The sequence below is a fragment of the Labrus mixtus genome, unplaced genomic scaffold (assembly GCF_963584025.1).
Source record: "Labrus mixtus unplaced genomic scaffold, fLabMix1.1 SCAFFOLD_159, whole genome shotgun sequence".
NCBI lineage: Eukaryota > Metazoa > Chordata > Actinopteri > Labriformes > Labridae > Labrus > Labrus mixtus.
The window spans coordinates 17,501-30,357 of NW_026870305.1; the positions used below are offsets into that span (position 1 = coordinate 17,501).

At 45.5% G+C, this 12,857-nt stretch overlaps 2 protein-coding genes across 2 annotated transcripts in view; both read right to left on the bottom strand.

Moving 5' to 3' along the window:
- LOC132968567 (ras-GEF domain-containing family member 1B-A-like) overlaps positions 1-4,474 on the bottom strand; it is a 19,945-nt gene extending 15,471 nt beyond the window's left edge. Inside the window, exon 1 of the mRNA XM_061034231.1 lies at positions 4,174-4,474. The gene's annotated coding sequence lies outside the window, so the exon portion shown is untranslated. The remainder of the gene's footprint in view (positions 1-4,173) is intronic.
- Positions 4,475-7,114: 2,640 nt separating this feature from the next.
- On the bottom strand, positions 7,115-12,653 carry LOC132968566 (histone-lysine N-methyltransferase 2B-like). The gene is made up of 3 exons (XM_061034230.1): positions 12,352-12,653; positions 9,447-10,103; positions 7,115-7,907 (listed from the first exon to the last, which is right to left on the bottom strand). Exons 1-3 carry the CDS (start codon positions 12,563-12,565, stop codon positions 7,393-7,395), a joined length of 1,386 nt encoding a protein of 461 aa, XP_060890213.1. The 5' UTR covers positions 12,566-12,653; the 3' UTR covers positions 7,115-7,392.
- Positions 12,654-12,857: the final 204 nt, after the last annotated feature.

Consider the following 12,857-nt stretch of genomic DNA (forward strand, 5'->3'; position numbering starts at 1 on the left):
ACGTGTTTGTAATCCCACTGACGCGCTCGCTTCTCCTTGGTCATCTACGTTTTATAATCCTGTTCCAAACACGCTCTGAACTCCTCAAATGTTTCCTGGAGTTTTCCAGGTGGGCTGAAAGAGTCCACGTTCAGTACCTGTGCACTGAAGCTAACAAGCTGCAACAACTGAGACTCTGATTTGACATCTGGCTCCCGGGTGTCATGTGGTGCGGGTGTAGTAGTTTTGGTGAAGGGTGGGGGGGTCTGTGGGGGGTTTTTGGGGACCCACATGTGAAGTCTTGGGGGTCTGACAAAAGCAAACTGTTAGCACCTAGCTGTTGGTTTAGTGCGGCTGGATGGCAGCTGAAGGTAAACAAACTAAATGCCACGGGGGGGGGGGGGGGGATTGTTTGGATGGATGGTTTTAATTATAGCCTTAGTTATCGTGTGTGTGTGTGTGTGTGTGTGTGTGTGTGTAGCCATCTGCCTCAGAGTGTTAAAGAAGTTTGGATTTGTAAACAGAGAACAGGTTACCTACTAACTTAATGATGATGGTCTCCATATTATTGATGATGATGATGGTAATGACGATGGTTTTTGTTTGATAACGACGACTTATAAGATGGTTTCTATACTGATTAGAGCTCTCAAGAACTGCCCTCAATGTTGTGCTTTGCCTCTGGTCACTTCCTGTCAGCACCTGTGTGTCCAATCAGACTCAAAGTTGATCGTTTGCTCTTACTGACATTGTTCTCTTTTTTCTAGATCCTTGCTTGTGTTGTTCTTACTCTCTGATGTACGTCGCTTTGGAGAAAAGCGTCTGCTAAGTGAATTGTAGAATCGTAGTTAGAAATGAGTCAGAAATGTCTCCTGGACGTCTTCAGGGGGTCAGGGGAACCAGGAAACATTCAAAGAGGGAGAAAAGCAGTTTCTAGTAATCGAGCCGTAACGTTTAGACACTGAGACGAGCTGCAGCTTTAAAAAGCTCCAAAACCTCCTCGGGGGGGAAAAACGTCATTTAAGGAGTCAAACCTCAGCGTTTACATGAAACTCCCTCCAGGCTGCGGAGCCGCCCGGCAGTGACACAAACGTTCAGGTGATTCTGTCTCTGGGGGGGGGGGGGGGGGGCTGCTCTCGCAGTGTGTTAACGACCGCTCATGATGAGAGCCATCAGCAGATCACAGACTGTAAAGAAAAGCCTACACACACACACACACACACACACACACACACACACACACACACACACACACACACACACACACACACACACACACACACACACACACACACACACACACACACACACACACACACACACACACACACACACACACACACACACACACAGGTTTGATGTTTAAACACTTCCCTGGTTCTGTTTCTCGGAGACATTCCTGCAGCTCGGAGCTCGGAGCAGAGAGACTCTGAGATTTGTGATGTCATAAAACTTCCTCTGCAGCCTTTGGGGCGTGACGATATCAAAGTTTAACCCTCGATATGTATGTTGTTGTATATTTCTGTCCTGAACACAGTGACCCCTCCCCTCCTCTGCGTCAGCAAGAGACATAAACTAAACGTTTGCATCATAACAAGACGCCAAAAGGACTTGAGAAACGCTGAGTTAGAATCGACCACCTCTCTAGCTTGTGGCAGCTTTTGGTTTAAGACATGACTGAAGCTTTGGTACTTACTGATCTCATTTAGTCTTCTCACATTAAAAAGTGTAAAAACAAAATCTGACAGCCTGAAGACACTGAGCGAGAGAGAAGGTAAGAAGATGTTTGTTTTTGGTTTATTGGGTCTGGAGGAGGAGGAGGAGGCTGTATTGTGGGGAATGTGATGCGGGGGGGGGGGGGGGGTGCAACAGCAGCAGTAAATCAACAGCCCCTCCCCCCCCCCCCCCCCCCTCTGCTGTGTAAACAGTGAACGGCCTGAGGAATCTCACTCATCCATGTCTGCAGGAAATGAGGGTGAGAGATAAGCGAGTGCCTGCACAGAGGAGGATTGAAGTGGTCTAAAAACAGACGGAGGGGCGCTGTGTGGTCTTAAATGGGGGGGGGGACTGGAGAGTGTTATGTAAAAATACACCTGTGTAAGGAGGGGGGGGGGGGGCTGGTGGTCCCATCTTTTCCTCCCACATTACATCAGAATACACTTCGTCCAGGACGAGGGTCTCAAAGCTGCACCCCCCCCCCCCACTTCACTCATCCTCCAGCAGCTACTCTGCATGCACACACCTCTGATGATCCACTGGCAGTGTTCAGACTCATAACGTTTGCAGCTGACGCTCTGAGTGTGAAAAATCTCAGCTTCCAGGAAGTATCCTGTCACCTGGAGACATCGGTCCATCAGAGACACATTAACACATCCGACCCTGCAGGAACCCCCCCCCCCCTGCAGACTGGAGAGATCTAAACCAGCCTGACACAGAGGGAAACTTGGAGGGCTGACGTGCACCTCCTCAGAAATGTAAATACTCAGAGTCAGGAAGTATGATCGAGCGTCCTCTGTGTCGACTGATGTCTCTCTCTCTCTCTCTCTCTCTTCTTCAATAATTTCAGTTTAATCAACATTTATCAGCTCAGACGTCAACAGAACACGCTCCATCAGATCAGAGTGACTTCTTCTTCTGCACATTAAAAACCTCTCCTCTGAATCAGCATGACACCGACACAGCAGATAAACATCTGTAGACATTGGTTCATGCAACATGTCTGTCAACAGAGATGACAAAGATAAAGATGTTCAACAGAAGCATCGTTGCACCCCGAGCAGAAACTACTTCTGCCTTTGAGTCTTGGAAATGTGAGAATCTCTAAATTAATTTCAACTTGGCAAACAAACACCAGCTGTAAATCAAGATCAGCTGATTGGACTAAACAGCCTCCAAAAGGACACTTTGGTGAGATTTGATCCTCCTTCTAATGTCTCACAGATCAATAGATCGATGTCGGCTCTGGGTCTGAGTGATAGATGGTGCTGAAGCAAAGGATCATGTGCCCAATCAATTCATCCTCCTTTTATTTCAACAATCTATCCAATGATCGTTTAGTCCATGAAATCAATGAAAGTTGGAAACATGGTCACCCATCACTTCCTTCCGTTTCTTTCATCAAATCGACGCCTTCAAACCCCCCCAAACATCTTCATCCACCGTCAGGACTGAAAGATGAAAGCAGCTGATCCTCACATTGAAGAAGACAGAACCATCAAATGTTCAAAGATTATGATTTTAAAGTCTCTAAAGAATCATTTTAATCTGAAGAACAGAAATCTTAGAGCGTGTGTTTTCCACACCTCTGCAGTCTGCACACCTTCTCATCACTAATGCACCAGAAATCAGGACTTCCTCTGAAGCCATGCATGATGACAGGAAGCCTCTCATTCCCTTCAAAAGTCTCTTTTTCACCAACAAAGACCTGTACCAGGAGCACGACCTGTAATCCACTTTAACAAAAACCCAGATCCCCCTGTGTCAGAATCACCGAAAACAGGATCCATCATGTCAGCACGCGCGCACACACACACACACACACACACACACACACACACACACACACACACACACACACACACACACACACACACACACACACACACACACACACACACACACACACACACACACACACACACACACACACAGACAGAGACACAGAGCCAAGGAGAACACCGGGCATGTTCACAGGAGAGAAGCGGGATTAACTCACTGATCCTCGGTGTCTTACAGGAGAGGAGACACGGGGAGGGTGAGGGTGAGGGTGAGGGAGGGGGGAATCCTCTTAGGAAGAAGGTAGGGGGGCGTTAAAAATAGTCCGCCATTGAAATTGGTTCAAAAATCTCATAATTCGGGAACATTTTAAGGGCCAAAGGTGAAATTTAGAGAGCAGAACAGATATTTTAGAAGCAGCCAATCAGAGAGGGCATCATTGTTAATCATTAAAGATTTGGATAAAGTCAAAGCATAAAAAACCTGCAATCTAAACACCACAAACTCAAAATGCATTTATAATGTTTGCATCAGTCCGTTAAGAATCTCTCCTGATCCTCTGTGGCTGCAGACTCGGTGCGCTCCGCTCCGCGCTCCACCTGCGCGCTTTTTGGACACCATGCGAGTCTCCAAACATCACAACATTCAATCCAACCATTAATGATCAAAGTATCCCCGTCATCTATCCTCAAAGCTCACCTCAAACAGCAGCAATCCAGGTGTGAATCCCGCTCGTATCCTCTGATTAAAATGATCCAAACAAACAGACTTTCTCCGCCGCTCCCGGGAGGCGGTGAAAGCAGCTGACTGTCCGCGGCTCCGGTGACCTCACTGCGGCATCACGCAGCTGACACTGCAGGTGAGTTAAACGCGTGTTCTCAGGTGAACAGCACCCAAAGAAGAAGAAGAAGAAGAAGAAGAAGAAGAAGAATGAGTGTTTGAATGAGAGCTCCGGCTGTGTGTTATTCCTCTCTCCGATGTGTGTGAGAGCTGTGAGCAGCGCGCAGCCTCAAGACTTTACTGTGAGAGTGGGAGAGGCAGCAGCCAATCCGAGGACAGGACTCACAAACGCCACACCCCCATCTCCCATGCCGTCTCTCTCTCTCTTTCTCTCTCTCGTCCCCCCTCCTCTCTCCGTCTTTACTCTCTCTTTCGGTCTCACTCTGACGTTTCCATGAATTCTCCTCCTTCCTCTTTAAATGTTTCGATTCTCCATTCAGGGATTATTTTCTTTGAGCTGCAGGGAATCCCAGAAAGTCAAAAAAGCACCACATCATTCTGAAGAAACATGAACAAGAAAAAGAAACGTTTCTGTTTCAGTGATTCTGAGAAGTTTCTGTTGAAAGGTCACGACCTCTCCTCCTGCATGGGGTCAAAACCAAAAACGGACATGTGGGGTAGCCAATCAGATGTGAGGCTCCTTGATGTTCAGTGTTTGCAGGTAGAGGGTAAAATGTGCACAGATGAAAGTCCAAGGGTTCAGACCACAGATTGTAAATATTACTGGACTGAGTGTCGTCCCCCGTCTGTTCCTGCAGGGGGCGCTGGAGTCCCATCGATGGCGGTCTCCATGCTGGAAATGCTGTCTCAGTCTAACTTTCAGTCAACCTAACGACAGGCTGAGAGCTGGAGCTGAGGCGGGTTTTAAACCTCCTGACAAACCGTTACACCGCGCCCACCTGTCAATCAGGTCAGCTACACGCCTTATTGTGAATAACTCTTATCCTTCATCAAATCAAAACTGATGAGTCATCAAAACATTCACCCCCCGTACAGTGTGTGTCCATCGAGACATGAGCTAATCACACCTATTTGGTTTTTTGAACCAGGCTGTAAACATGTTAATCTCTGCTGTAAAAACAGGCTTTTTAGAATGGGTGTGTATGTGACTTCCTGTGCTTCTGCTGCCAGCCTCTAGTGGACACTCCAGGAACTGCAGGATTTTACACTTCAGCACACTCAGCAACATTTTATTTTCTAACCTCACACGTTTTTGAAGGTTTTTATAATCCAAAGTACTGGACTGTGGTGCAAACTTTCAGATATTATCATTTATCCTGTGAGAGGTCATGTGTGAAGTAGTGTGTGTGTGTGTGTGTGTGTGTGTGTGTGTGTGTGTGTGTGTGTGTGTGTGTGTGTTTGTGGAGCAGACTAATAAACCTTGTGGTGAAATAACAGCAAATCATCCCAAATCTCATCATCAACATCCAGAGACGTTATATAATCTGGTTTTAGTGCAGATTTACGTATATGTGCTCTAATCCAGCTTTTCTCTCGCTTGAATGAGCGCAGTAGTTTGACCACGAAGATCAGGACGTCATCATCATCATCATGTTGGACATCAAGGGACAAAAACACACACACACACACACACTCCAAAAAGTCTGAACTGAAGCAGAGGATTGTTTTAAACAGAAAAAAAAAAGAGGATTATAACTTTGATTTTTTTTACATGCTGCAGCCAAAACAAGAAATGCATCACAGCGAGCGGAGATCATCCTCCTCGCCATGTTTAAAAAAACGGTTAAACGACGCGGTTTATCGTCTATATCTTGAGTGAAACCATTTGATAAATTTACAGCGCTTTAAGAGTGTAAATGAATCACACACGGGAGCAGTCATGGCTCGGTGTAAATGTTCTGAACGTCATGACATCAGAGGTCTTCTGCTCAGTTTGAGGTCAGTGTTTTAAGCCCGATGTTCAGATTCTTAAAATAAACCTGCGTTCCTGCAGTGGAACAAATAAACTCTGTTTTTTTTTGTTTGTGTTACATTCCTCATGTAGCTCTTAAGGCGAGCGGAGGAGATAACATCAGGAATGTACAGAAACATGACGTTTGTTGTCCCTGCTGCAGCGAGGTCACAGAGGATTGGACGCTCCAACAAACATCCTGAGTGAAACAGGAAAACTGTCTGCAGACGTCTCTGATCACATCAGCAGCAATAAATAATCCTTAAAGTTACATGTTTATATTCTAATGCAGTTTATTAAAGTCAGAAGTGAGATGACTCTGCATGCTCTGGTCTTATTTAAAGTGACAGTACATCTTCTGTTTCTGAGTATTGTGCTTCTGGAAAATATTTAATTTGCTCAGATTTTAAAAAAAAATACCTGAAGAGAAGAAAAACTGTTGATTTAAATTAAAACAAGCACGATGGCTGCAGCTGATGGTCTGAATCCTCCGTCCCTTCAGGATGAAACAAACATGCCTTAAACATGTCGTACTGTTTTCAGAGGTGGTACCAGGAGCGTTACAGAGGCGAGACAGGATCAGCTAAGCCAAACGGGGAAACGCATCTCTCTGTGTGTGTGTTCATGTCTGACTGTCTGTGTGGGGGGTTAGGGTTAGTCCTAGTCCTAGTCTGTGGATTCACTTTGAAGAAGCACGGCACAGCGGGAGAGCTCCACATACACACACAGTCAGACCTGCGCACACACACACCGAGCTGCTCTTCCTGAAACCCTTACTACCTCTGAGGGGGGGGTTACGCTGAACAGGGCTTATGTTTTTATCTTCAGATTCTCGAACAGATGTGATCTTGACGACTTTAAGAAAAGATTAGGATTTTTATCGTTTGCATCAAACGGCTAACCTGTTAGCATACACGTTCAAACAAAGACAAAACAAAGATGTTTGAAAAAAAAAAGCATTTTTAATTTACATAAGTGCACAAATACTTTTGGTATATTAGGAGGCCTGAGAATGAATCATCTTTTTTCTTCAGCTGTAACTCCTCCTCCTCTTCTTCTTCTTCTTCTTCTTCTTCTTCCTGAGAACATCGGATCATTAACTATCTGTGAACAATCCTCTTGTTTCGCTCCAGGACTCTTTAAGGAGCCGCCCTGAATGTGTCTGTTAGCATTCTCAGAGCTGTTACTTTGGATGAAGCTGTATGTTTCCTTCGTTCGAGTGCGTCCTAATCTCCATCTTTGTTCCCGCTGTGATTCGGCCCACCTGAAGCCCTTCCACCTCCACAGCCACACCTGTGCTCTTTAGCCAGGCCGCTGAGGAGCTCCAGGACTCTGATCTCGTGCTCCATGCGGGCCCTCTCCCTCCTCTCCTCCCTCTCGGCCGTCTCCCTCTGCCGCTGCTCCTCCCTCTGCAGCCACTGGGCGAAGAGCTCCTGGTGCCAGCGCGCCTGCTCCTGCCGCTGGCTCTCCAGCTGGCCCAGGAGGCCCCGCGTCTCCGACACCAGACCCTGGAAACACTCCGACAGGTGTCTGAGGACGGGCTCCAGGCAGGTGGACTCTGGGTGCTGGTGGTTGAAGGCGGGGAGGACATGTGGGTGAGGATCTGGGGGGGCAGGGGGTGGCGGGGAAGCTGATTGGACAAGAGGCGGCGGAGGAGGAGGAGGAGGAGGAGGAGGAGGAGGAGGAGGAGGAGGCAGTACTACATGTGAATGAGAGCTCAGGCTGTTTTCGATGAGTGAACCTGCGACACAGAACATGAAACAGAACAGGTTAAAGGCTTTATGTGTGATGTTTTGATCCAGCAGATGTCGCCCTTGAGCACCAGCATGAAACCAAAACAACTCGCGCTGCATTGTTGTGTTAGCATGCTAATGCTAGCGATCTTTATTATGCTCGTATCTTCACACTGCATGTAAATTTACCTGAAATGAGCGTGATCTAGAAACACAGTTAAGCAGTGAGTACAGTATGTTATTCTTCTTTTCTCTAGTCCCTCAATTAAACAACTTTTATACACGAGGGGAGGAGTCAGCCGGCCGTCCGGGCGATGTAAACAAAGTGAAGATAGGACTCTGAAAACTCTGAAAACATCACAGACAGTGGGACTCGGGTGTTACACCCATTGTAGACAGTCATGACTCACAGAGTTATTTTCAGAGGAGATACTTGATTTATATATTTAAGTGTGAAACATCACATATTCAGACTTAAGATTATTACTAACGTTTATGAAGATGATTAAAAGTTGTTTGATTCACTTGATACAAATCCTCCAACCTGCCAGGTATCAACACTTTATCTGCTGCACCGATCGAGTCAGATTTATTTCCCTGATATGGATTCACAAGAGAGAACATCAAACCAGCAGTTTGAAGCCGGGTACAGACGGTACGACTTTGGGCCGTCCCAGACCAAATATGAAGAATCGTGGTCATATCTGCGGTCGCGGCCTCTGTCTCACACGCCCTATTCAGACCGCCGCTTCAAGCCGTGATATTTAAACACCGCTGTGACGTTTTCAGATTTAAAAAAAGTCTGCAGGAGGTTTGAAACCCGACAAAGAGCAAAAGTCCTCAGATTTAAAAAACTGAAACCTGTTTAGGACTCAGCTCGGCTTTTTTACAAAACAGAAAACAACAAACGACAACGACACACACGCTCAGTCTGTGTAAGAGGAGGTTGTGTCATACGAGGGAGGAGGACTTCCTCTTTTCAGCACGAGCGTCACGGAACAGTTTGCAGAAATAACTTTGGCACATTTAGATCTTTAAATAAAAAAAGTTTAATTATAGTTCAATGGGAAAATCAAGAGACTGAGAAACTTCTGAGGCTCCAAACTGCTTCTGAAGAGTCGTCTTTGTTGTTGATTTTCAGATTTATTTGTTTACCGACCTGAACATCACAGCAGTTACAGATTAAATTTCTTCTATTTCTGAACCTCTTTGGATGTTTTTTTATGTCTTTTGTAGCCGTCATAACACCTGACCGGGGACTCTACGTATTGGTTCCCAACCTGGGGTCCTGAGGGGGGTGTGAGGCTCTATCTGCTCTGAGACTGTCAAAATTAGATTTACTCATTTTACCTTGATTCATGATAAAAACACAAACTGGATCCTTTATGGAAAGGTCTTTCTGAAGCTCTATATGATACTGTTTCTATAACTTCAGTTCATATAAATAAACTTTAAACTCTCAGCCACGTCAGCTTCATGAAGTTTGTCAAACCCGTTTTTTATCATTTTAAGCTTCTTTTGAAATATAAAATAATCTCAGTACGTACCACCGGTGTCCCGATGGATGGAGGGTTCCAGATAACCCGGGTGTCTGTCCCGCTGCTGCTGCTGCTGAGGAAATCCTGGATTACTGAACTCAAACTCATCTGTTGAAACTTCCCCGTCCTCCACTTTGACCTCAGAGTCCAGCAGCCAGGACCGCCGGCCTCCTCGCTCCTCTGACGAGCTCAAACGCTCCCTTCCTGTCCTCCCTGAAGAGGCAACATGGCGTCCGCTGATCTCTGTGTTACAGTTTGAATCTGGCCCGTTACTTCCTGTCCCGTTGATGGAGTTGAGGTGACGCTCTCCCGTCCATTCCGGCGAAATAAAATAGGCCCCTCCTCCTTCCCCATCGTCGGATCTGCGGCCTAACACGGCGTCCATCTCTGTGAAGTATTTGAAGGTGCAGGGCTGCGAGCTGTCCACGCTCCTCTGCAGCTTGGCCCGCACGTAGTTGGCCTTCAGAGTTTTGACCCGGAGCCGGCACTGGTGCGGGCTGCGGGAGAATCCCATTTCGCTCATACGGGTCGAGAGGTGTTTGAAGACGTGCCGGTTTCGGAGGTTTTCTGCCAGACTCTTCTGCACGCGCTCGTCGCTCCAGGCGCACAGCAGCACCTGAGTCTCCTCCACCGTCCAGTTCACCGAGCGCTCGGCCTCTCGTTTCCCTGAACACACACACACACACACACACACACACACACAGACACACACACACACACACAGACACACACACACACACACACACACACACACACACACACACACACACACACACAGACACACACACACACACACAGACACACACACACAGACACACACACACACACACACAGACACACACACACACACACACACACACACACACACACACACACAGACACATACAGACACACACACAGACACACACACACAGACACACACACACACACACACACACACACACACACACACACAGACACACACACACACACACACACACACACAGACACACACACACACACACACACACAGACACACACACACACACAGACACACACACACAGACACACACACACAGACACACACACAGACACACACACACACACACACACAGACACACACACACACACACACAGACACACACACAGACACACACACACACACACACACACACACACACAGACACACACACACACACACACACACACACACACACACACACACACACACAGAATTACTGAATCATCCTGAAGACTTTTTTAAGATGCTCTGACGCTGTCTACAAAAATACATCAATGAATGGGACGTCCTGCACGCTAACTGCAAAACCACAAACTAGGGATGAATTTACAGTAATCCCTGTACTCGATTACTCAAATTACCTAATGAACGAGTACTCGAGTACCCACAGATTTTATTATTTACTTTTAACCGTAAACAAAAAAAGGGTCCGTCGGACACGGACCTCCCGGACCTGAATTGTAGACTTTGTGCCTGTAAAATGACATAAACATAAATATAAATAAATAACCAACAACAGAAAGCGATTTTAGTGTCAACGACGCTAACAACGACGTGTGCTAACAGGGCTAGCAAATAAAGTGATGCGAGACTGCCTGTTTTCTGTCTCCGCTGTTTTCTCCTTGTGCTTTAAGCGCATGTGGTTAAGCATCTAACTAGTATTTCTATGGTATGCAAGTTTAACGCCGTTCGTTTTTTGTCGAAGTACTTCCACACATCACTTTTCTTCACAGACATGTTGCAGCTGTAGCAGACGGTTCTGTGTTTGTGTACTAAAGCTGAAGCCGTGGCCGGAGAAGTCATACGTTTGTATCCTGTTAATTATTTTCCTACCTCGTATATTCAGTTAGGTGAAAACAAAAAGCTGAGTCACACATGTAACGCTGAATGAATTTAATGTAACCATTATGAATTGAATAATGGAGTACTCGAGTACTCGTACCCATCCCTACCACAAACTACTTTAAACCCAATTTACTCCAATTAGGATCCAACCCGGGTCACGTCTTAGAGACCAACGGGTTTGTGCAGTTTAGACAGTGAGCTGGAGATTGCTTGCAACTTTTGCTGTCTCTCCTACACACCTGTCTTCTACAGGTTTTGGTGCTTCTCAGTACTATGGATCATCAAAATAACTCGTTTCATTTTTAAACACGTTGGTTTTAAAAAGAATCAAAGTATTGGGGCGCCGGGAGCCTACAGTGGCCTACAGGTTTTGGTGCTTCTCAGTACTATGGATCATCAAAATAACTCGTTTCATTTTTAAACACGTTGGTTTTAAAAAGAATCAAAGTATTGGGGCGCCGGGAGCCTACAGTGGTTAGTGCGTGCCCCATATACTGCCCGGGTTCAAATCCGACCTGTGGTTCCCCTCTCTCTCTCCCTGTGGAAATCAAACAGGAAGTAGAGTACTCTCAGCTTAACACAGTACAAAATTTCAAAATAAAAGCCTATTTTAATTTTAAATGCGAAATAATGGAACATGTGATAAATTACAGTTAACTATTTATATTTAACGACTGATTCATACGTTTCCTGTTCAGCAAACACACACACAGTTCATCCTGGTATAAACCTTGAGGGGGTGAAAGGTGAGAAAACCTGATGACAGGAAATGAAAAGTCAGGCTCAATAACAGGTTAAAGTTTGGGGTTAATTCATACTTACACACATTAATAATAACCTGATTAAGCTGTCCGGGGATTTAAAAGACTCCCTGTGTAGTCTTAATATGAGTAGATTAAAGTTTCCATGGTTTAAAAACCTCTTCTTCCCTCTCTCTCTCGGTCACAACAAACACACACAGACATTTAGCGGCTAGCAGTTAGCACAGCTAGCTCCGTGACAGTTAACTGACTCTCTGCTGAGCGCGAAACTACAAACAAACATGGCGGAGGATGTCGTGAGTCTTACTTCTGGTCGTAGAAACGGAGTTGGTCGAGTTGATGGTCGGAGGATTCATTTTAACGGCTGCAGGAAAATGTAAACAATCCTCACACAGGGCGACGCTCCTCTCTTCCGGGTGACGTCCAGTCCGGCGTGTGACGTCACGGGAAAAAGTTAGATAGAAACAGAGCACGAGGATAGGTGTTTTTATTATTGTTTTACGGTTTAAAATTGATTTCATCCTTCATGTTTGTGACAAAATTGTATATTGTTGTTATTATTATATATAATTTTAAATAAAGTTTTAAAAAATCATTAAATTAGAGGAAAATATGTGTTGATTTATATTTGATCAGATTTTTTTAATTTTGAACATATTTGTAAATTTGATGAATGTATTTTAGATCAGATTTGTAATTTTGAAACTATAACAACACAAAGCAAAGGCTTTCAGGGCACGATCAGAAACTACAAAACTCAAAGAATGACATATCTCTGACATACCTAAAAGCTTCCCAAAGCATTCTGGGTAT

Bases quoted from the DNA above. Each gene is read 5' to 3' on its own strand.
- LOC132968566 (XM_061034230.1), bottom strand. From the start codon at position 12,565: ATGAAATCAATTTTAAACCGTAAAACAATAATAAAAACACCTATCCTC. The intron at 10,104-12,351 runs GTAAGACTCACG...GTGTGTGTTCAG, and splicing joins CTCCGTTTCTACGACCAGAA to GGAAACGAGAGGCCGAGCGC. The intron at 7,908-9,446 runs GTACGTACTGAG...TCTGTGTCGCAG, and splicing joins CATCCATCGGGACACCGGTG to GTTCACTCATCGAAAACAGC.